Source organism: Boleophthalmus pectinirostris, unplaced genomic scaffold, assembly GCF_026225935.1.
Source record: "Boleophthalmus pectinirostris isolate CB_2022bp ecotype Guang Dong unplaced genomic scaffold, ASM2622593v1 HiC_scaffold_19, whole genome shotgun sequence".
Lineage (NCBI taxonomy): Eukaryota > Metazoa > Chordata > Actinopteri > Gobiiformes > Gobiidae > Boleophthalmus > Boleophthalmus pectinirostris.
In genome coordinates, this window is record NW_026571140.1 from 42,510,827 (window position 1) to 42,536,572 (window position 25,746).

The 25,746-nt window shown below is 39.7% G+C and overlaps 1 protein-coding gene across 1 annotated transcript; it reads right to left on the bottom strand.

Annotated features, from left to right (window-relative positions):
* Window positions 1-24,048, bottom strand: LOC110164024 (casein kinase II subunit alpha'-like). The gene is made up of 13 exons (XM_020929035.2): window positions 23,812-24,048; window positions 14,628-14,887; window positions 13,262-13,373; window positions 10,502-10,603; window positions 9,361-9,411; window positions 9,201-9,260; window positions 7,907-7,990; window positions 7,228-7,338; window positions 6,075-6,176; window positions 5,894-5,994; window positions 4,372-4,520; window positions 4,081-4,165; window positions 1-1,529 (listed from the first exon to the last, which is right to left on the bottom strand). The coding sequence occupies exons 2-12, from the start codon at window positions 14,732-14,734 to the stop codon at window positions 4,095-4,097; spliced, it is 1,050 nt and encodes a 349-aa protein (XP_020784694.1). The 5' UTR covers window positions 14,735-14,887; window positions 23,812-24,048; the 3' UTR covers window positions 1-1,529; window positions 4,081-4,094.
* Between the last annotated feature and the right edge of the window lie 1,698 nt (window positions 24,049-25,746).

A 25,746-nucleotide genomic window follows, 5' to 3' on the forward strand; every position in this document is an offset into this window, starting at 1 on the left:
TACAGTTTTGTTGTTTTTTATTGAACTGTATCAAATCGATTTGAAATACATCGAATCGAAAGTGCACTGTACCGAGATAAATATCGTATCGTGTCCCATGTATCGAGATTCGTATCGTAACTTCTTCTTAACGACACCCAGCCCTTAAACATTAACGGCATTAAACATCTCTGCTTTTCTTCATTTACAGGTGATTTACAGTTATTGCTACAACATACTTGGAAAAAACGTGGACTCTGCTCTCCACAGATCCGACCTGTAACTCAGCCCGGTGGCTTCTTCTAGTCGTATCCATGCAGGGTTATACTGTACGTTTAATGCCAAACTGTGGGATATTCCGGGCAAAGCAGCGACGCCTTCGTGGAGACGGGACGACAGCGGACCAGCGCCACCAGGAAAGTTACATGTTACAGCTTTAAAAAACGAATCAACTCCTAATCTAAACGCGATGGCGACACTCGTCCGAAGAAAACAAATGAAAAAGGAGGTATTACACTTCTACGTTACACATTTAGAATCACCGTGTTGCTTTTTATCGTTTTGAAAATGCCGCGTTCGCCGAAAACAATGCATTAACATGATTTATAGGTCTCCCCCTCTGTTTGCTCTCTGCGCTAACCCACTCCCCCTTCAGAGCGCCGTCACAACACCGTCAGCGCGCGCCCCTCTAACGAAACTACTCAGGTTTGTGAAGTCGTCGCGAGTAGTTTTTGCATCGCATTTTTTGCATCACATTTTTGTACATTTACAAAAAATTTTACAGAATCTTACAGCTAAGGGGCATGGGAAAGATCGCTAAATGACTCAAACATGCACATACGACTCTAAAAAACACTTCGGACGCAGTTTTTCGATGAGGGAGCGACGTTATAACACGGCGGAAAGCTACGAAAAGTCAAGCTTATGCGTAATACCCCCTCTTTAAATAAAATAGTTCAGCTCTAAACAAGATTTTTCTTTCTTTCTTTCTCTGCTCCTTCTTCAGTAAATAATGACACGCTGCCCCCTAGAGGCACGAGTTCCCGACGCAACAGAATCAGACTCATTTGAATAAAGTCTATTCAACTAAATTTCAACAACGTTTTGCCCTGAATTTCAAGTCCCTGTGACTTTTTGACACTTGTACATGTAAACAATCTGTAAACCTCTGTAACAATACATCTGCTTCTCCTATATAATATAAATATGTAACTACGATCTCATACATAAAGAATAAAACTGGTATACGCCGTTCATTGCATTTGTTAATAACAAATGTACATTGGAATAAGATTATTGCCTAAAAATAAGTCACTCTGTACAGTGTAGAGTTATAAATACGCGGGTTGATAAAGTAGAGGGACTGGGCGTGGTTTCAGACTGGGTCAGGGTCTATGGGGGGGACTTAAAGAGGGTACTCGGGGTACTTTAAGGGGTATATCTGGGGTATATTTGGGGGTATTTGGGGTACAGTCCTGCTCTGTTTATGGCCGTCGAGTTGAACCAGAGGCTGTTGGAAACATCACAAGCTGAGGTAACAAAGATTCATCCTACGGAAAAAAACAAACACATAGAAAACAGAACGGATTTTAGTGAATTAAATTGTGATAAATACATGTTTTACAGTGGGTACATTTACATGGCCAGTATTAATCAATGTCAGTGAAATGTGTCAGTTAAAGGAACTGTAAGACAATCCCATCTGAACCTGTGTCTCTCTGTCTGTGCTTTCACCTGCAGATAAACACGTCCGAGTTTGTCTCATTCTCACTACGGCAGCGTCTCATTTCTCTTTCCTCGCTTCCTTCTCCTTGATTCCTCTCCTCGATTCTGCAGGAAATGGGTGAGGAAGTCCCGCCCACAGAGGAGGCACAGGGAGGAGAGAGGATCTAAACTCCTCACTGTGACCAATAAAGTTTGGTTCTTTCCTCTGGCGTCTGCTCCTGAAGTCTCCCTCAGGTTTACTCCTTCATTCAGTGGTTTTCTTTGGGACAACACTTAAAGTGCCACAAAACAGCAAAATCACTTTTTTTCTTCTGATTCTCTGTGTAAAAGGGTCTAAAATAGAAGTGTATCTCTATCCCTGGCCTTATTTTGGCATTTTAGTGCAGACAGTGTTGGGGAGTAACAGATTACATGTACCAGAGTTAAGTAATCAGAGTACAAATTATGAGTAACTGTATTCAGTTACAGTTACTGTTTCAGTGAGTGGTCAGGACTAAACAAGGGGAGTCAGCGTTTCAGGTTCATGCAGCTAAAACCTGGAACAGTCTGAACATGTGAGACAGACTCTTCTGTGACGCTGTTTAAATCCAGACTCAAAACATTTCTGTTTAACTGTGCAAATAACTGAAAGGTTTTCATTCCACACTCTTCTCTCCAATTTATGTCTCTCTTTTTAATTTTAATCTTCATGATTATTTATGTTTTGATTTGTTTTTATTATGATTTTAATGTATTTCTTATTCTGTAAAGCACTTTGAATTACTTTGTGTACGAATTGTGCTATACAAATAAACTTGCCTTGCCTTGCCTTGCCTAATTGGATTACAGTTACTTTGTTGAAATAAATGGATTACATGGTGGTATTTTCCTGTTTTCACATTTTGGGCTATATCTCTTATTTATTTATTTATTTATTTATTATGGAGTAATTCCACTCATTGCCAGACAGTAAACCAGGATTAAAACGAAGTCTAAATCAGGATTGAACCAGGAGTGAACCCAGGTCTAAACCAGGACTAAAACCAGGTCTAAACTAGATCTAAATCAGGACTAAACCAGGACTAAAACCAGGTCTAAACTAGATCTAAAGCAGGTCTAAACCAGGACTAAAACCAAGTCTAAATCAGGTCTAAACCAGGGCTAAAACCAGGTCTAAATCAGGACTAAACCAGGTCAAAACTAGATCTAAACCAGGTCTAAACCAGGTCTAAACTAGGTCTAACCTAGATCTAAACCAGGACTAAAACAGGATTTAACAGGACGAAACTATTCTATCAACAATATATTTTAATATGGTTAAGGAAAGACTGGGCTTTTTATTGTCTTTTAACAGACAAAATACCTTAAGTGAAGATATACGAGTCTTTGTTTCTCTACAGAAAATCAACTAATCCAAAGTATTCAGATTACATTACTCACTTTAAGTAATTTAATGGATTACGTTACAAACTACATTTTGGGATATGTAATCTGTAATCTGTAGGGGATTACATTTTAAAAGTCACCTTTCCAACACTGAGTGCAGATTTCTTAAAAATAAGACTTTTGGGTGATTGCCGTGTCTGTAACAGCCTCTTTAGGATCAACTACGGCCAGGACGTTAAAGTTTCCAGGTTGGACTAATGAGTCAGATGCAGGTTATTACGTAAGTGCAGCTGCTCATGATCAGCTCACCGTCTATTGGTGGTACGTGAGAAGTCCCTCTTAGCCCTGCCTATACAAAGCTGCGCCCTTTGGCCAATCTAATCTCGCTGTCACCCTCCATTGGCAGTATGCCATTGTTAGCGCTCGCTGTCGGCGTTGTCCCCAGGCTGTCACTCATAGGTCAAGCCCCACCCCACACCATCACCCCACTCGCGCTCCCCAACCCGCTGAGTACTGCCCACTTTGTTGGATTTTTCAAATTTTGACTGTGGGCAGAGTTAACTCTAGCACACACCTTTAACGGGTCTTTAATATGACACATTTGATTGACAGATGAACAATGGAGGCTCGAGGAGAGGAATGACGGAGAAGGAAGTGAGGAAAGAGAATTGAGATGCAGCCCATGCCTGAAAGCTCAGAACCTCCAGAATTCACTCAGTGAGCTAAAAATGGATTGAAATTGATAACAATTATCAGTAAAAGCTGAATTTGATTTGAACATGTTCACTACAGACGCAAATAGATCACGTTTATGACATTTCAAATGATACAGTTACATACAATTCCAATGGACTTTTAGAGTAATGTCTGTATTTGTAGGGCAAAGTACAATTAATTTGATCATTTATCAAATAATCTATATCTATATCTTGTTACATAAGACACTTCCTTGTGCTCTACTGCTGATCCTTTGCAGTTCTTGGTGGGACTTTGACACTGCCCTACATTTACCTGTTGAGTAAGTATCATGTGGCGTTCGAGTTCACTGCCTTGGATCCGTCTGAGTTGGCGTTGGTCTGTTCCTTCACAACAGGAACTGAAAAACACAGACTTTTCATCAGCGCTCGAACACGTCACGACCAGGTTGTAAAAGTGGATGTGACGGTGAACAAACGTAAAACTCCACATCCGAGCAGGTTGAAGTCCCTCTGTACGCGCGTTTGTACAGGGCGTTGGTGGTGCATTCAGGAACTCTGTGTGTGTGTGTGTGTGCATGTGCGTGTGGTGCGTTCAGGGACTCACAGAAGTACGGGTGCTGCATGGCCTCGGCTGCGCTCAGTCTGGTCTGATGGTCGTATCTCAGGAGCTTGTCCAGCAGGTCCAGAGCTTCAGGACTCACCAGGTGCTGGTTCTCCGGCTGCACAAACTGCTCCCAGCGTTTACGGGACTGTCTGAGGGGAGAGAAAACACTGTAAGTGAGTGTGCAGCGTGAGGACAGAAAAGTGCCCCCTGCTGTCCTGGTGTAACACTGACGGACGCCTGACCAAGGACTTTCCTCTCGACAAACTGAGTCAGAACAGGGCCCACAGCGAGCGTGTACAGACGGGACTAAAGAGGCTAAAGCTGCTGCCTGTTCTGCCCCCTACTGCCCTTTTCTACCTTGTCTTTTTTACAAATGTCTAAGGCCCCGTCCGCACTAGTTCATATTCGAGTTGTTTTCGTTGTGGGTGCAGAGTTCATTCACATTAATCCGATTGAAAACGGCTCCAGAGACGGAACGATCTGGTGCCTCCAGCTCCCACGAATTAATCTGAGTACAGATCTGATCCTTGACTGTGTGGACGCCTGAAAACACTGATACTCTCATGTAGGAGCTCTAGTCTCTTCTTTATTGGACCACGTCACTGTGACTCGCTCCTTCCTGATTCTCTGGGTTCGTCACATCGGTCATGTGACGATATTGCGGAAAACAGTTTAAACAAACCACAGACAAGACTGTTTTCATGCTTGACATCTTCCTCGGCTCAAAATCAGCTGCTACAACTTCAGACACAGTTAGGAGAACACCCCTCTGTCACAGAAAGAACACTCAAATTGCACTGAGCCGTGTCCTTTAGTCCGACAGAAGCTGAACCACATTAGCGCAGAAGGAGTGAGATGTTTTTTTGAGCACTTAGTTTTTGCAAATGAATCATGTGGTTTTAATTTTTGTTTCTGTAAAACGTAAACAAATATGCTCAAAGCTGTGTGGACTGAGTGCGGACACAGAAATGACATGTCTGGAGGCAAAATGTTTCCAATACGGTGATACGGTCATTTGTTTCAGTGTAAACGTAACATAAACTACAAACAAAGGTATCCCTCTATTTATATAAACATCACATTTTGAAGTCTTGACAGGTTTTCTATGCGTGCCCTTTTATAAGTCTGAGTTCCTGCCCCCTGATGCACATAGACTGTTTATATAATTGGACATAGCTAACCTGCCGGCTGCCGTGTACCAAACAGGAAGTGAACATGGGCGCACTTCCGGCTCCATCAGATCTGGCTCCAGTTGACTTAATATAGAAAAATTGTCACCCCTCTCTCTGTAACAGCTGTAGTGAGCTTCATCATTTCAGTCTTAATACTACTACTAATAGTAATAATAATAAGTATGCTTGTATTAACCTACTCCATATGATCCTGGTGTCTCCAAAAAAAAAGCACTTGTTCGTCAAATACTTCTCTTGGTCAGTTTTTATATCATTATTTTTATTATTAAAGCGACCTGTATGTTTTATATTCGTATATTTGTGTATATCTGTCTGTAGTCTGGACTCACTGTCCGAGCAGGTCCTTGAAGCGCGTGTCCAGCTCGATGTGGTACTTGTGCAGGTATCCAAACAGCTCATCTGTGCCCAGGACTTTGGCAATGCGCACCAACTACACACAGAACAAACATTCAGTAACAGACAGTCCCAGAATATTCAGTGTGAGCTGGGACCACAGCGCAGTCCCGGTACCTGGTCGTAGTTGTCTTGTCCGTGGAAAAATGGCTCCTTCAGGAAAATCATACTGGCCAACATACAGCCCAGGCTCCACATGTCCAGACTGTAGTCATACATCTGTCACACAGAAACAACAGCGGCTCTCAACAAGTCTCCAGCTCCCGGTGCCTAAAGGTCACCACACACTACAGGATCTTTTGGTCTTAAATGATTGTTAAACATGGGGTCTGATCGTAAAGACTAGAGCCCGACCGATATATATCGGCCGATATCAGGGTCTGGGGTTAGATTGACTATCGGCCGAAATTCTGTTGATCAGGACCGATATTTTTCATTTTGGTCTATTACAGCCCTGTAAAGCCGTGTCCCCACCAAATGTGAATGGTGAGAATAAACTGTGCTGAACGCCCCAAGTTTACCACTTGACTTTTTTGAGTCATTTGCTTCATTTGTGTGTCCTGGTCGCTCGAGTTTGGGAATTTGGTCACGTGAGTAAATCCGCTCTATTCACTCCAGAAAGATCAACTGCAGCTGCGCAGTGTCCTCTGCATCTGGTTTCATTTGGAAAAATGGCGGACTTGGACTACATTGAGATGACCAGACCGGGACCAGACCGGGACCAGACCGGGACCAGACCGGGACCAGACCGGGACCAGACCGGGACCAGAGCTTCTATGCCGAGTCTCTGCAAGCTCTGAGCTCCGCCCTGGAACTAAAAGCCCACGGCCAGAAACTGTACAAACTGGAGATTATTGAAGCAAAAACAAGTGCAGTTATTTTTGTGCCTTATATTTTATATAGAGATATTTATTTTTTGTTATTTTGTTTTCAAAGATTATCATTCTGGTTATTGATCAACATATTTTTATTTAGTATATTCAGTACATACATATTTTATTATTATTTAATTAGATTCTGGTTAAAGTTGTTTCAATACGCTAAAAAGTAAAACATTGAACCTGATTATTATTAATAAAACTTTTTCGAAAAAGGTGAAAGTTTACAGGATTATTAAACTTGCATATCTCATACAAAGCAGTGAATTTTTTTTTTTTTTTAGTTTTAAGAATTACCTGCTATTATATGGGTCGGGCTGTAGTAAAGACTGCCGCAGGATCTGACTGCGGACTAGAGAAGTGTAGATTACAGGCAGAGGTGAGGGTTGTACCTGATAGTCGACTAGCAGCTCGGGGCCTTTGAAATAACGCGATGCGACCCTGACGTTGTACTCTTGAGCAGGATGATAGAACTCCGCCAAACCCCAGTCAATGAGACGCAGCTGAGGACAGAGCACAGGAAAAGATCAAGGTACAATGTGTATGAAAACTTTTCCTTCAGAGTCTCTGGGTTGAGCCTGTCAGGAACCATCTCCAGATCTTGGTCTAGTCTTGGTCAGGACTTTAGCTGGAGGATTTGACGTTTGTTGTACGTTTTGGGATGATTAGGAAACCCCTCAATTTTCCTCCTTTCTTCCCTCAGGTTTACTACTTTCTTACTTCCTTCCTACAAAATTTAAGCTATAAACACTTAAGTCAAATCAGAAAATGAATTAAAGGTGGTGAAATTATCTGTCCATACAGCAAAATCATTTTACTTTAAGTTCTCTTAAAATAAACGACCTCTAGACTAGAATGAAGAGTCTCTGGTCTAGTATGTAGATAATAAACCTGAAAAAAAGATGAATAACATCATATAAGTTTTAAAATCTTGGCCAGATCAGAAAAAGTCGTAGTGTTGAACCTTCCTGGTGTGTGGTGCGAGTGTTTGTAGAGGTCAGGGGTGAGAGGAGAGAGGACGGGGTGTTGATATAAAAAGGAGTTGACAGGGAAGAGAAAATAAAGTTGTACCTTCCTGAGTTGGTGGTCGATCATGACGTTGTGCGGCTTCACGTCTCGATGCATGATGCCCATACTGTGACAGTAGTCCAGGGCCTGGCACAGACACGGCACAGTTACACACCTACACAGAATTCTATACAAACTTTATCCACATTTTACCGTTCGTTTTTACTTTTTACTTTCTTATATTTGTCAGATTATATTTTCCATGTAGATTAGAGAAGTTTTACAGAATTCCCTAGTGTGATGTGATGATTTCCAACCAGGAGGTACAATTTTAAACCTAGAAAATTGCCAAATTGGGAAAATAAGTGTGTAGGTTTTTGCAAAAATATAAAAAAATATAATGATCTTAACTGTATTTTAGTAAAATAAGTATTCTAACCTGTCATATGCCCTTTAAGGCTCATTGAGAAAAACATCGAGAAAAACCCCACGTTTGTTTTTGGTGAGTAAACAAAAGGGTAACGATACTGGACGATATTCAATACCAATATTTTTGCACTTCCCCCGTTCTCTGAGTGCCCTTTTTAATCAGACTAAAGAGTAAAAATGGAAATAGAGTGTTTATAGAGTGTAGAGTGTATTAGGCTGGTCCATCAAAGCACCGTAAAAAATTAAGTTTCAGAAAACCTCGATGAGAACCCTGCATTAGGTTTTAGCTCCAAAAGATGATTTAGGAAGAAATGCGGAAGAAAAAAAGACGTTTTAGAGTTTGCTCGAGCTGCATGAAGTTTTCTGGAAATGTACTAATTTAGTATTTTCAAGTAACTCTTTATTGACTTAATGGATTTTCTAAGCAACTTTCAAGGACTTTCTAATTATTTTTTTTTTTTTGTAAGTTTCACTTTGTGTTTGCAGAATAAAATGACAAATTATTGAAATTTGAATTATTTATTATGTTATAGTACAGAGCCTATAGGGCAATTTCCAAGTGTCTTGAGCAACCTCTAAATATTAATAAATGTGCATAAAATTTGGATCCAGATCCAGATATGGAACCAAATGCAAGGTTCTAAAAACCCTCAAAAAAATTCTGGGTCACCCTAGTGTTGTACAGCTGAATCTTTACACAAACATGGAACTTATAAAGTATAATTTGTTATTATTTTTACAAAAGTGAAAAGGTATTGTTTGGTGATCTTTCTTTCAATTTAAGAAAAAAATTCTAGCATTTGAAATAGATTTTAAAAGCCAGATATGTGTATTGGCAAATATGAGATAAATAATAATAGTAAAAGGACCTATCCCTAGTAAACTACATTATAAGATGATTGACAGCCCGTGTATTTTCCACACTGACCTTTAGCAGCTCAAACATGTAGAAACGAATGTCATAATCTGTCAGCTTCTGGTACAGCTCCTACAGACCACAAGGGGGCAGTGTTACAGACACACAGGTGGATTCACACAGGACGTAAGAGACAGGTGGAGATCGGCAATGTGTTTAGTGGCAAATGTACCTTAAAGTCTGTGTTATTGATGAATTCGAAAACAAGCGCTGGCGTTCGAGACTGCAACAGACACAGGGTTAGAGCGAGATCATGAATCCTCTGCATCGTCTGACCCTCTCTTCTGCAACTTTTACTCCTTCTGACCCTCTCCTCTGCATCTTCTGTTTCATCTGACCCTCTGACCCTCTCCTCTGCATCTTCTGCTCCCTCTGACCTTCTCCTCTGCATCTTCTGCATCCTCTGACCCTCTGCTCTGCTCCTCTGCTGCTTTTACCCTCTCCTCAGCTCTATCTACATCCTCTGACCCTCTCTTCTACATCCTCTGTACCATCAGACCCCCTCCTCTGCATCTTCTCTCCGTCTGATCCTCTCCTCTGCTGCACCATCTGACTGTCTCCTCTGCTACTTCTGCTCCTCTGCACCATCTGACTCTCTCTCTCCTCTGCATCTTTTACTCCATCTGACCCTCTCCTCTGCATCTTCTGTACAATCTGATCTTCTATTCTGCATCCTCTGTTCATCTGACCCTCTCTTCTGCATCTTTTTCTGCATCTGACCCTCTTCTTTGCATATTCTGTACCTTCTGACCCTCTCCGCTGCATCTTTTACTCCATCTGGCCCTCTCCTCTGCATCTTCTGACCCTCTCCTCTGCTCCTTTTACCCTCTCCTCAGCTTTATCTGCTTCATCTGACCCTCTCCTCTGCATCTTCTGCTCCTCTGGCCCTCTCCTCTGCTCCTCTCCTCTCCACCCTCTGCTTCATCTGACCCTCAATTCTCTCCTCTGTGTCTTTTACTCCATCTGACTCTCTCCTCTGCTCCATCTGACCATGTCTGGAGCATCCTCTGTATCCTTTGACCCTCAAATCTGCATCTTTTACTCGATCTGACCCTCTCCTCTGCATTGTCCGCTTCATCTGACCCTCTCCTCTGCATCCTCTGCTCCTTCACTACATGAATCAACCTTTTCGCTTTCCTCTCGGCCTCTTTTTTCCTGGCAGCTCCATCTTCAGCGTCCTTCTACCCACATATTCACTCTCCCTCCTCTGTCCCACTCACTTCTCTCTCCCTCCTCTGTATCTCGTATTGACAGTCATGACACTACGACGCCCTCTAGTGGTTCATGTGGAGCGGTGCACGTCCTGGACTCACCACTGGATCTTTCACTGTATCCACCAGTCGGATGATGTTGGTTCCTCCTTTTAGATTTTCCAATATTTTGATTTCTCTTTTGATTTTCTTCTTTTTCACCGGCTGAAAAACAAAAACGGTTACGGTTCTACAATTACACCACGTAACTTTTCTGAAAGCCCGTCACATTGTCTATGTAGAATGTTCCGCAGTACAGCATTAAAGTCATCTACCTTGCATATTTTTAATTAAATGTGTTGATTTGCTAATAGAATACTTTATAATCATGCATTATTACTGTGGGCAGGGTCACCTCTCCACGGATCTGACCTGTAACTTGACCAGGTGGCGTCAAGTGTATTTCTCCACGGTGATAGAAAAGTTTAATGCCACACTACGGAACAATCCCAACAAACCAGTTAACTTTGAGACAAGCAGATGCAGAAAACTTACACAGTGGATATTTAAAGCCCCAGTGTGTCACTTTTTTGCCAAAATATAGACAATAAAAGCTTGTTTTTACTGCGGTGAAAACACAGGGCTTGCATCTCCACAAACCTGACTCTTATTTACCCTGCAGGAGAAAGGATTTGGCTATAATATTCCACTGTACGGCATAAAAAGTGTATCTCCGTGGAGAATCATTCCCATGGCTGGTTTTAATCTTCTATCTCCATGGAATCATACAGTTTTTTTCAAACGTTTCACCCCAAGAAAGTTACATACTGTATTTTTCGGACTATAAGTTGCATTTTTTTCATGGTTTATGTGTTTCCTGTGACTTATTCTCCGGTGTGACTTCTATATTAAAATGTTTCTGGTGAAGCGGTGAGAGTTTCTAGTCTTGTGTGTGAGTATCTGCTGCTCCTGTTCCTCCTGTGCCACTGTCACTTGGCTCTACTGCGCATGTCTCCTGCAGAAAGAGCCTCTGTCCTGTCTGTGTCATGTCAGTCGATCGCACCGTTACTTCTGCACCACTGAACAATTTAACATTTAAACCAGGCGTCTCCAACCTTTTGTCCTCCGCGAGCTCCTTTACAAAACAAAAATGCCAGAGAGCTGCTCTTTTAGCGGCCGCAAGGAACGGAGTAAGAGCCACGGCCTGAGATCGGAACATTTAGAGGCCTATAAAACCTACACTATTATCCATTTATTAATGCAGAACGGAAAGTTTGGCATGAACATGATACATTTACAATTTTAAGTCATTCTATTCATAAAATTTTTGTTATTCAGAACAAAACTTATAATTCAGAAATTCTTTGGCGAGCTACTTGGAAGGAGGTGGAGAGCTAGTATCTGCTGCTCCTGTTCCTCCTGTGCCACTGTCACTTGGCTCTACTGCGCATGTCTCCTGCAGAAAGAGCCTCCGTCCTGTCTGTGTCATGTCAGTCGATCGCACCGTTACTTCTGCACCACTGAACAATTTAACATTTAAACTTTAAACTTATAAAGATAAAGACTGAGAAGACTGAACACAAATGCAACCAAAAAGAAAATCAGATTCTGCAGATTACAAACTGCAAGTCGTGAAATCTGCAGCTGAAAACGGAAATCGAGCGGCAGAAAGAAAGTTTGGAGTGAGAGAGAAACTTGTGACACCGGGAGCAACTTTCCTGAAGTCACTGGATGGACGGACAAAGCCTGGACTTCAGTGACACCGAAACGTTTCTGTCGGACTAAAGGACACGACTCAGTGGAATATGAGCATTCTCTCTGTGACATAGGTATGTTGATGATGATGATGGGGAGTGTGTTCTGTGTGTGTGTCGGGTTGGCGATGGTTCATGTTTTCAGAGATCAGACGTGTGCAGGTTTAGTGCAGCTTTTTATTTATTTTATTTATTTATTTGAGACAGGGACAGCGCACAGTTTTTGCATTAACCTTAACAGGAGAGATGCACTGTACATCAGGTTGCAGCATCAGTACTAATGTCCACCTGTCGTCCCTGGGCAGGTTCATTGATTGATTGTATTTAACTGACCTTGACTATCAACTGTTCTTGGAGACCTGGAGCATGTTTTGGGTTTATTTATGGTATTTAACATCAGTTCACTCACTTTATGTTGGTCACTTTATTTATTTTGGCTTCTATTGTGGTGAAAAGACTGAAAAGTGCATGCGACTCAACTTTATGTTGCAGTGACCGGGATACTGCGTTAACATGCACCATGACGAAACCGGGACACTCCAAAAACCCGATCGTACCCGGGACACTGATGTACACGGCCATAACTCCAGTGTTTGTGTCAGACGCAGCCTCGTCTCTTTACGCTAGCACGGCACAGCAGCCTAAATTCAGTTTGTCGATTAAAAATGAACGTGATCGATGAAATTCTTAATGATCAATTACCGATTAGTCGAGTAATCACGCCCATCCCCATCAAAAACAGACCTGGAGTTACGTTTTGTTTCTTTCACACATGTTTAACACACAAACCTGCAGATTTAGGCTGAGTTCTTCTCTCAAACTGAAAAAATCTCAACTGAATTAAAGGTAAAAGGAGCTGTTAACCTGAAAACTATTACTTCATGACATCACAAGGAACAGGGCAAGTTGAACTTTGGAGATGTAGACAGACTAATAACTTAATTAAACATGTGTGAATGAAACAAAACACAACTGCAGGTCTGTTTTTGAGGAGGTAACAACATTTTAACCTGACTTAAACCTCACAAGAGTCAGTTTTGTGTAATACAGAACCTTTAAAAAGTCAGTTGAATTTCATGGATGAACAATGGCTCCGTGTTTTAAGGGTCTGTGTCGAGTCCGATCTCACCTTGAGTATTTTGACGACCACTTTGTCGTTGTTGGTGACATTTATGGCTTCGAACACTTCGCTGTATTTCCCTCGGCCCAGTTTCCGCACCAGCTGGTAGTTGTCCTGATTACTGCAAAAAAAGAGAGAGAGCGTGTTTTATATTCACCAGGCGTACTACAAAAATACACTGTTCTCACCTTAACGCTCTAGTCCGTTTACGTTTAGTCCACGTTCAGTCCACCTTTATTCTATGTTTAGACCACCTTTAGTCCACATTTGGACCACCTTTAGACCACCTTTAGACCACCTTTAGTCCACCTTTAGTCCACCTTTAGTCCACGCTTAGACCACGCTTAGTCCACGCTTAGTCCACGCTTAGTCCACGCTTAGTCCACGCTTAGTCCACGCTTAGTCCACGCTTAGTCCAAATTTTGTCCACCTTTAGACCACGCTTAGACCACGCTTAGTCCACGCTTAGTCCACGCTTAGTCCACCTTTAGACCACACTTAGACCACACTTAGACCACACTTAGACCACACTTAGACCACACTTAGACCACATTTAGTCCACCTTTACTCTACGTTTAGTCCATCTTTAGTCCACGTTTAGTCCACGTTTAGTCCACGTTTAGTCCACGTTTAGGCGACGTTTAATCCACGTTTAGACTACGTTTACACCACGTTTAGTCTGTGCTTAGTCCACATTTAGTCCACGTTTAGTCCACGTTTAGTCCACGTTTAGTCCACGTTTAGTCCACGTTTAGACCACGTTTAGACCACGTTTAGTCCACGTTTAGTCCACGTTTAGACCACGTTTATTCCACGTTTATTCCACGTTTAGACCACATCTAGTCCACGTTTAGGCGACGTTTAGTCCACGTTTAGTCCACGTTTAGTCCACGTTTAGTCCACGTTTAGACCACGTTTAGACCACGTTTAGACCACATCTAGTCCACGTTAGGCGACGTTTAATCCACATTTAGACTACGTTTACACCACGTTTAGTCCGCGCTTAGTCCACGTTTAGACCATGTTTAGTCCATCCCAGCTTTAGTCCTGCTTTGACTACAATAGGCCAGACAGGTGTCATAGTTCCAGATTGGTCCTGGTTTAGTCCCGGTTTAGTCCGGGTTTAACCTCCAGTTAGGCAGGTAGTCCCGCCATTTGTAGTTCTTTTGTGTGTTGACATCTGCATAGATGCAGTTTAGACCTGGTTTACACCCAGATCAGTCCTGGGTCTGTAGTCCTGATTCTGTAGTCCTGGTTCTGGTTCTGTAGACCTTTTGTGTGTTGTTGACATCTCCATAGATGCGGCTTAGACCTGGTTTACACCCAGATTAGACCTGGTTTAGAAGTCCTAGTTCAGTCCTGGATCAGTCCTTACCTCCAGTTGGGCGTGTAGGCGTCGTAGTCCCAGTACTCGCGGTTCTTGTGTGTGTTGACGTCTGTGTAGACCCGTGCTTTGCTGGAGGCAGGAGTGGGACCGGGCATCGCTGGCTCTAGAGCGCGGCGCCCCCCGCAGGTCTCATGGGGTTCGTACAGGGCCGGGACACAGCTCGGTCTGGAGGAGAAACACTGGAGCCCCACACGCGACACAGACCAGAGAAGAGCGAGTCCAGGCCGGGACAGGAACAGAGCCGCCAGCTGAAAGACAAGACCGTGTGAGGAAAAAATCAGGGGGTTGGGTTGTGCGATGTCACCTCCGGGTCCATCAGCTGATTGATTTTTCTGCTCTGATACCGATTTCCAGGCACATTGACATAAATTTTGGGGCCTGGAGCAAGAAACCTCACATGGGCCCCCCTCAAATATGAGTTAATAGGAAGAGAGTCCAATTCTGGGTCCCTTAAATCCAGAGAGTCCGGGACAAGACCCAGTTTCCTTGCCGATTTAAGCGTCTACCGATCCCTGAAATCAACTGATACCAGAGCAGAGACTGAAAATATAATGTATTTCTTTACAACACAAATAGCAAAAAGGTAAAAAAAAAATCCAAATTTGTTTAGTAACTTTTTTATCATTTAAATTAATCACAGATGAGCTTTAAGTTTAATGTTATGAGACGTTTTGGGTCAACATTAGGGCCGGTGAATCATCTTTTTACACCAGTTGCTCAATCGATATTTTAAAGCCAATATTCAATTCACCAAAATGTTCAATATCAACGTCAACACTCGATACCAGAACCGTATCGATGCATCCATGTTGAAAACAATGAACATGCTGAAAATGTCCTCTTTTCTTTGCCAACATTAGTGTGGTCCATCAATGCATGGTGAAAAATAAAGTTTCAGATCACCTCGATTAGAACCTGCATTAGGTTTTAAACGCATCAAAAACATGATTTAGGGAGAAATTTGGAAGCAAAAGGAGATGTTTTAGAGGTTGCTCAAGCTGCATAAAGTTTCCTGAAAACTGACTAATTTTGCATTTTCAAGTAACTTTTTATGGACGTTATGGAATTTCTAAGCAACTTTTATGGACTCTCCAAGTATTTTTATGCAAGTTTCAGTTTGTGTTTGCAGAATAACATGACAAATGATTCGAATCTGGCTTATTTATTTGGTTCTCTGTTATAGTATCTCCAGGGGTCTCCAAACTTTTTCCTCCGGTGAGCTACTTTTACAAAACTAAAATGCCAGAGAGCTTTTAGGAGCTGCAAGAAATTGAGACGACTAAGAGAAAGAGAGCGAGTCTTTGGGTACAGTTAGATGCCAACAAAACCATTGTCGATTTATTAGTGCGCAAAGTTCAAAATTGTACATTTACAATAGTAATAGGCATTTAATTAACCAAATTTTTGTTATTCCGCGCAATGATATAATTCAGAAATCCCTACAGGCTACAGGTTGGAGATCCCTGGTATAGGCTCTACAGGGCAATTTCCAAGTGTCTTAAGCAAACTCTAAATATTAATACATTTGTATAAAATCTGGACCCACATATTTTGGCCAGATATGGGACCAAATTGAGAGAATCCAAGTAATATATATATTTTTGGACCACCCGAGCAGCCACAAAGTGTAAAAAGAAGTGGCCTGAGGGAGTGTGACGTCGCCCATCGTGTTTGGCTCCAGTCAAACGAAGCTCACAGAGGCCGGCGTTTATAGCAGCGAATTTGGAGCCAGTTCCATATTAAGAACAGGAATTTATTTACAAGTAAAAACAGCAAAATAAAAATCACCAGGATCATGTAGAGCGGGTTAATATGGACATTTTAAGATCAAAATGACGAGGCTCACGGCAGCAGTTACAGAGAGAGAAACAATTTATCAACGTAAAGTGAATTGGAGCCAGAGTCGATGGAGCCGGAAGTGCGCACATACTCACTTCTTGTTTGGACCGGGGCGGGTAGAGGGATATCTATGTCCATTTACAGTCTACAGAATCAACACATCTCAGGCTAAAAAGACTCGTTTAAAGCTAACAAGATTATAAGCATCTGTGGATCTAGGGTTATCACTGTGTCACAAAGTGTAGGAGGGATTATTTACATATTTTATATAATAATAATTAGAGGTTAATTGTCTTTTGCTTGTATAAGGAACAAAAACAGAGCTAGAAATCAGCTGTAAAGTTTCTGGTTTGACCCGGAAAAGACATCATCATTCAACATCTTTATAAAGAGCTGCAAAGATGAATCGCAATCAAATAAAAATCACAATTTGAAGGGACGCAATTAGCGAATCACAAAGGCTGCAATTTTACCATAATTGACCATAATTTCCTCCACAAGCAACAAAATCTCCTGTTTCATTTGGCATAAAAAAAAAAGCTAATCCTGTAGTTTAGATCTGTACAAGCTACAAAATAAATTAGACAGAAAAATTAGACAGAAATAAGACTCAGATAATCAATTATTCAATACAGAATCATTAGACGTGGGCAGAATATTGAAAAACAGATCTTGTAAACAGGGTTACAGTGATAAGTCGACTGAGTGATAAATCAACTATAAAAAAAAAAAAATACGGTAATCATATTTTGATAATTGAATTTCAATTTATTTGTTTGGAGGATAAGCCCCTTGAGATGTGTCACCATCTCGTTTTCAAGGGGGTCCTCAATTGTAACTAACTAATTTTCTGGACTGTGCAGACTCTAAAAATACATAAAAATTGCTTTTAAAACAAAAACAGCTGCATTATTAAACCAAAATGTAAAAAACAACTGGTTAGTTTTCATTATTAATAAACTTTTTTGTAAATATTCTCTAGAAGTAGGGGTGTGCAAAAATATTGAAACTGATTGCATAGTTTAATTTGATGATAAGGTATCGATATCATGGGCTGCTGTATCGATAAATCGCCAAGAGCTACAGTTTTGTTGCTTGTTTGGAGAAAATTCACTTGTTTATGCAAAAAACATTTTAACATTTTCAAAGTTTTGAGTAAAATAGGCATTTTTCATATTCACTTAGTGGTTTAAAAAAAAGAGTTTTAGTATCACAGACATGATTTAGCCTTTGTTTTTTTACTGAACCGTATCGAATCGTTTTGAAATATATCGTATCGAATTGAAAGTGTGCTGTATCGAAAAGCGTTATCGCATCGTGGCATATTTATCAAGGATTGTATTGTATCATGGCATATTTATTTAGGTAAGGTATCGTATCGTGGCCTACGTATCGAGGTATGCGTCGTATCGTGGCCTATTTATCGAGGCATGTATCGTATCGGCAACTTTTTATTGATACCCAGCTCTATTTAGAAGCCAATTTTTGACCTTTATTTCGGTTATTTGGTTTTAAATATGTTAAAGGTGCATTGCGTAACTTTCCGGTGGAGGTTCCTCTACGTGCTTATGTCTGAAGATGTTATTTATATGCCTGGAATGTTCCACGGTATGGCATTACACTTATTTATTTTGCATTTTCATTACGTGTGTTGTTATTGCTCCAAAACGTGTGTTCTTACAGTGGCCCCGTTTATTTCCATGAGGTTAGGTAAGTGTAATGCTATACTGTGGAACATTTCTGGCAAAGTAATAATAGCTCCATAGTGACAGGCACATGGCGGACGACCTCTACCAGAAAAGTTACACAATGCACCTTTAAATTAAAATTTACAATAGAAATAAAGTTTTGTAATAAAGACTTGTAGTGTATATACTGTCTTTTTTAAATTATGGACCAAATAATATTTTTGTCTGAAATAAAATTAAGATAACATAAAATAATAAAATAAATAAAAAATAAATAAATAAAAAATAATAACATAAAAAAAAATAATAATAGAAAAAATGTAGTTATGGTGGGAGCATGGACCTTCGTGGATCCATTAAGACTAAACAAATTTACGACCTCTGTGCTTTTATTAGTGAAATTGCTGAGGTTGTTTTGCTCGAGTGCAGACAGCGTTAATGGCGCACACTTTCTGTACAACTCCCAGATCGATGCGAGATTGTGTTCTGATTAATCGCCCAAATTAGCAGACAAAACAGAGGGGTAGGCGTGCCATGATAACAAAATTTTGTTTTGCTGAATAAAACAGATGATAAAAGACTCGGTTATTTTGGAAAACGGCTGTGTGGCAAAGTCTAAGTCTAATCCAGTTTCCAATTTGGCCTCACAATTTTTTATTCATTTTCTATCATATTTACGCTTGATTATGAAAAAAAATCATGATCACAATTATTTTGGTCAATATTAAAATCATGAACATTCAAGCGATTATTTTTTAGTTACACAATGCATTTATTCTGCATTTCTCTCTCTCAGGAAAACACTTTGTTATTGATAATTTACACAAAACTTTCAAATTGACAATAAATACAGGCTACAAATATGAACCTTAAAGCAATGTTTAAAACATACTTTGAACATGAAATAAAAAATAAACTATATATCCAGCTGTTCTACAATCTCTACATTTAAAAATAAAATAAATATGCATATTTATATAAAAAATATTTCAAAATAAACTCGATTATATGATTTTGGAGATCGTTTGACACACAAATTGAAATCGCGATCATAATTCAATTAATTGACTAAATAAATCCCACGTTCTTATGCCTTTTGCAAGCTTGTGATTTGCTACTGTTGGGGATGGTACAAGATCTCGTGAGACAAAACTGCCACAAGGTCGTGACGCATGAGAAAAATTATCTTGTGAGATTTTGTTTACAGTTGGATTGAAGAGAAAAGGGTCACGTGCTGGTGAGTGACATCTCTTACAGTTCCAAAAAGCAGAACTAGAATGAAAGCAAAAACAGTAAATCAAATAAACTGTGAGGTCAAAATTGGTAACAGAATCTCGAAATGTATATACTATATTAAGACTTATGTTAAAATCTCGTCTTGTTTCCCAATCTCGCTTCTCGTCTTGTCGAAATTAGGGCTGGGAATCATTCAGAAGTTGCTGATACGATACATATCTCGATACGGTGCACTTTCGATTCAATGAGATTCAAAACGATATTCTTCAAATCGATTCGATACGGTTAAATAAAAAATAAAGGCTAAATCATGTCTCTGATAGTAAAAGTCTGTTAAACCGCTTCTTGTGCAAAGTTCATATGAAACACAAACATTTTAATCATCACAACAGTGAAAATGTCAAATATGACATACTGATATTTTGATATTTCTGTACACCCCTAGTATTCCAGAAAGCAGAACTAGAATGAAAACAAAAATACTGAATCAAATAAATAAAAAACTTGAGGTCAAAATTGGAAACCGAATCTTTAGGAATTATGTTAAAATCTCGTTTTGTCTCGTTCTCGTCAAGCCAATCCCGTGACTCGTCTTGTCGAAATTAGGGCTGACTATCATTTAGAAGTTGCCGATACGATACATATCTTGATACAGTGAGCTTTCGATACGATATATTTCAAATCGACACTAAAACTCTTTGTTAAACCACTTCTTGTGCAAAGTTCACATGAAACCCAAACATTTTAAACAGTGAAAATGTCAAATGTGTCGCAAAAACGAGTTTCCTTCCACTAAACAAGCGAACAAAACTGTAGCTGTAACAAAATAATTTAGTAAAAAATACCAAAAAATTGTCTTGGCGATATATCGATACAGCAGCCCATGATATCGATACTGTATCATCACATTAAACAACATGATACATTAATATTTCGATATTTCTGTACACCCCTAGTGTAACTAGAATGAAAACGAAAATACTGAATCAAATAAATAAAAAACTGTGTGGTCAAAATTGGAAACTGAATTTTAAAATGTACATATTGTATTAGGACTTATGTTAAAATCTCGTTTTGTCTCGTTCTCGTTGAGCCAAACCCATGAATTGTCGTGTCAAAATTAGGACTGAGTATCATTCAAAAGTTGCCGATACGATACATATCTTGATACAGTGAGCTTTCGATTCAGTACGATATATTTCAAATCGATTGATACAGTTCGATAAAAATAAAATCTAAATCATGGCTGTGACACTAAAAGTCTTTGTTTAACCACTTCTTGTGTAAAGTTCAAATGAAACACAAACATTTGAATCCTCAAAACAGTGAAAATGTCAAATGTGTTGCATAAACGAGTTTCCTTCCTCTGAACAAGCAACAAAACTGTAACAAAATAATTTAGCAAAATAAACCAAAAAATACTCTTGGCGATATATCGATACAGCAGCCCACAACACTGATACTGTATCATCATATTAAACGATACGATATATTGATATTTTTGCACACTCCTACAGTTTCAAAAAGCAGAACTAGAATTAAAACAAAAATACTGAATCTTAACATAGTACATACTGTATTAGGAATTATGGATCATTCCACACCAAATCTCCAAATGCCCCGCCCGACCATCTCATATCTGAATGAAAAAATTCTAGGAGGTTCACAAACTTTCCAATAAGAAAAGTCCCAAATTTTAGCTCCCAACTTTTTAATGAGTTTTGTCATTAAAAAATATTTTGTCATTTCCTCCCTGACCTGTTTTGAGCAGTTTTCTGAGGAGCCACTTTCAGGTTGCCGTGTCTAAAAAAAACTTTTTAGGGTCGGTCCTTCAAATTTTCAAGGGTTAAAATTTGTCAGATGTACTTGTAGAATCTGAACTTTTACACATGTGATTTTGGTTTATCACAGATTTCAGGGGCTTGAATTTGCTTGAAAATTCTCCTCTTCAAATATGAGGGCACATTTTCAAAAATTCATTTTGCGAAAATAAGGTGGAGCACCAGCACAAATTTTGGATATGTTAAAGACAGACATATAGTCTTTCTAAAACAGTTCATTTTAAGTTGATGGGTGCTTCATTTTTTGTTATATGGTAAAGATGGCACCAAATTTATTTTTTTCCTTTTTTAACACTTAATATCTTCTAAACCAGGGGTGTCAAACATACGGCCCGGGGGCCAGATCCGGCCCTCCAAGACCTTTAATCTGGTCCTCAGCTGATTTTCTACTAAAATATTTTAATGATATTTTCTATTAAAATATTGTTAATTTTCTGTGGTGTTTATCACAGCAGCGTCTCCAGCGTCTCTGTACGTGGCCCCTCCCACCAGAGCAGCACAAATGAAGACTTGTCTCTTTCCAAACGCTCTTAAAGGACGATCGTTTTGACTGTTGACCGTGACACCCTCATCAGAAAAATGTCCAACATGAGAAAAGTGGAGCCGAGTGCAGGATTTTATAACAAAAATGGAATTTTTCCTGTTTACAAACAAGTTCATGTTAAAACATTGTGTTGAAATTGTATTTTTCTTAAAGTTTCAGGTTGTTCATAATATTATAATATTTTGTAAAAGAAAGAGTTCATCAATTAAAAAAGATTTCTGTAATAGATTTGTGTTATCTGCACAAATATTTGAACTTACTGTTATTTTGGGGTTTATATTACTTTTTTTTTTTTCAGCCCCTTTGGGATCAAAGTAAGTTGGATACGGCCCCCGGACCAAAATGAGTTTGACACCCCTGGTCTAGAGAGTTTTAAAATATAAAGTCTACAGTGGCGTGTGTGTTCATGTGTATGTTTAATATCAAACATCTGTCTTTGAAACTGCACTTTCCACAGTCTTTCGGAGATTTGTTGTGGAATGACCCTTATTAAAAATCTCATCTTGTCTCATTTTCGTCAACCCAATCTCGTATCTCTTCTTGTCGAAATTGTGTCTCGTCCCTTCCCTAGCTACTATAGAGGCTTTGCACCATCACGTGTCCCCATGGCAACGGTACCTACGCCGCCATGACACCGGGCACATTATGCCATTGACTTCAGTAGCATCAGAGAAACATGGGCAGGTTTTGTTGTGTATTTGGTTGTAAATGTGCTTCTTTCATTAAATAAGCAATGAAACTATTTAAATAGCAAATACCTTGATGAAACGTCGTGTGTCTTGATGGTACCATTGGAAATCTCTTCTCAGTTTATGTCCTCTAGCCATAATCCGTGTCTTTTTTTCGATAGTTCCCTTGTTTGAGCTCCTGATGAGTCATTTCCAGAGGAACAGTGAAGAAACGATTCGTTTTATCCCTTTCAGAGCGTCTAGAACAACCAAATACACAACAAAACCTGCCCATGTTTCTCCGATGCCGCTGAAGTCAATGACATAGTGTGCCCGGTGTCATGGCGGCGTAGGTACCGTTGCCATGGGGGACACGTGACGGTGCAAAGTCTCTATAGGTTTATTTATTTTCAGCCAAAAAATCATTAGTTGCAAAAGAATAATAAAAGAAATGAGGGAAAAAAAGAGAAAGGGTCAAAACTCTTACACAGAAAACATACACTGAGAGAACAACATGCACAGAAAGCGTAAAAAAAAAAAAATCAGGATTCGTGTTTGTGTATCGTCTGATCAGATGTCACCGTTTTAAATTTCCGCGTCGTAATCACCGGGAGCCGTCACAGTTACACCTGTTTGTTTCGTCTCGGGGCTCGTTTCCACACCTCCAGCTCCAGATCAACGCTGGTGTGAAAGTAAACAGTGCATTCTTCACTTTGGGTGTAGCCCTTAGAAACCACGGGCGAGCTCCACGTTCAGCTGCACGTCCAAGCATTTCAATCAAACAATCATGGACAGAAATCAACCCCACAAATCATGTCAATTCCAAACATTTTCCAACATTATCCCTATTAATTTTCATATTTTTTTCCTCATTTTGACTCATTCAAACCCTTTTTTCTTCACTACACCTTGATGTTCTTGTCAGAGGTTGCAGGAAACATCAGCCAAACCTGGATCTTTAGAAATATCAACAATTAAACACGTCAAAAATCAGCAAAATTAAAAAATAAACAGGCAAATAACGCAATACTGAGCCATTTCCTCCTATTACTCTGCAGCAAACGCGTGCAACTACGGGTTAAAATTAAACATTAACACGCGTTCTAGCATCAACATGTGACTTCTTTTGCTTTTTGCTGCATATTTGCGATTAAATATCTGCAAAAACCCCGTGCATTTTTATTCCAAACACAATTTTTACATTTATTTTGACAGCGGCAGCATCGAGCTTCGACCCTTCGCCGCTGCAATGACATTTTTACACATAAATACGATTGCAATCTACGTTTTACCTGCACGGGGACAATTTAGAGTTTATTAAGAGTTTGTAAGAGTGAAAAAAAAAAGGTTATTTACCGGTAAAGAGGCGCAGAGGTGAAGGCAGAGACGGAGGAGATGCTAACGGGCTAACGCTAACCTCGGAGCCCCGGAGATTGTGCGGTAAAAAAACGAAGCAGCAGTTCCGATTAAACGGGCGATTCTTAAATTCCACGGGGAAATATCAGAGTTTGGAGGTGAGGTTTTTGTATATTTGTTGTGATTTTGTGGTGTGTTTTAAAGGGTGGGGAGAGGGGGGCTTGTCTCTGCAGAAAACTTCACCCGGAACCGGAAATGCGCCGTTTTAAGACGTAAAGTTTATTTAAGGTGATTTAAGAGTTTTATTTTGATTTATTTTTCATTACATCTAGTTATTTTCCTTATCGTTTACACGCTTTTTATGCTATTTAATTCAGTTTTAATAATTATATTTGCAGTTGTCATATTCAGTACTAGATCTAGAGTGATTGGACGTCTCTGTTTATCCGGGACAGTCCCAGTGTTGAGTCTGTGTCTCCTGTCCCAGCAGATTTATACAAAACCACTGATTTGTCCCAGTTTTATACAGGAAATGTCCCAGGTGTCCCTACTTTTGATCAATTTGATCCCTGCCAACAGTAAAGAGAGACATAAAGTATCATTTGTTTTGGTAAAATACAAAAAATCTGCTCAAAAACAACCAAAACACAAAGAAAATGTGACTATAGTGACTCTGCTCTATGCGTAACAGTTTTCCTTAATTACACACTCATTTCACAATTTTATTATTACCATTAGGCATGTGCAAAAATATTGAAATATCGATATATTGAAACCTTTAATGCAGACATGTCAAACTCAGGCCTGGGGGCCAAATTTGGCCCAAAATATAATTATATTTGGCCCACGGGATCATGTCAAATCTGTATTAGAGCTGCCTGCTGGCTAAAGATCGACTATAGAGACATTATTTATTTAAAATATTGTTATTTTTCTTATATTCTGCTTGTTCTGGATTCAATGCTTAAACTAAACTATAATTAAACATTTACTTTAATAAGAAAATGTTTAACATTACATATCCTGAAAGAAGAGAAAACATGCAGATGTTCTTGAAATTTTTCAGTAAATATATAATTTGAAAAATGTGTGAAGAATCCCTCAGTCATCCAGGTAGAATCCATGGCGAGGAGAAAACTCAGTTTGTCGACTGGACAAAAGTTAGTTTGGTTGAAGACGTTTCGCAGCTCATCCAAGCTGCTTCTTCAGTTCTGGTCTAACTTTTGTCCAGTTGACTAACTGAATTTTCTCCTCGCCAATTCGAAAAATTAAAAAACAGATGACGATTTGTTTTTTCAGTTTTCGATTTTGTGTTTAAATGAATAATGGAAAAAAACTGATCAAACCAGGACTGAACCAGGACTAAACCAGAACTAAACCAGGACTGAACCAGGACTAAACCAGAACTAAACCAGGACTGAACCAGGACTGAACCAGAACTAAACCAGAACTAAACCAGGACTGGACCAGAACTAAACCAGGACTGAACCAGGTCTAAACCACCACTGCTGAGACAAGACCTCGTCCAAATCCGCTCGAGTCCGACATGAGACCAAAACCAAAACTACAACACTACAAAACATCAAAATTAATAATAAAAAATCAAAAAAACAGAAATCGAGTGGAGTTAAAGGTGTTTATTTTATGTTTACAGTATCAACACGAGTCGTCTCCTTCAGGTCGTCCCTTTTTCAAACTCCAAAAACATTTATTTAAATACATACTGCAGAGGTGTCAGAGGAGTACACGCTTATAGTCACGTCATGAGAATCTGGCAGTAACTTTGAGCTGCTTGGAAAATAAACGGTGCTAAAGTTCTACACGGCTGTTTCGATACGACCAAGATGGGACAAAGAAGAAGAAGAAGTACATGTTTGAGTAACAGGAACACACGTGGATTTCACTCTGAGTAAATTGCAGTAACAGAACAGAACA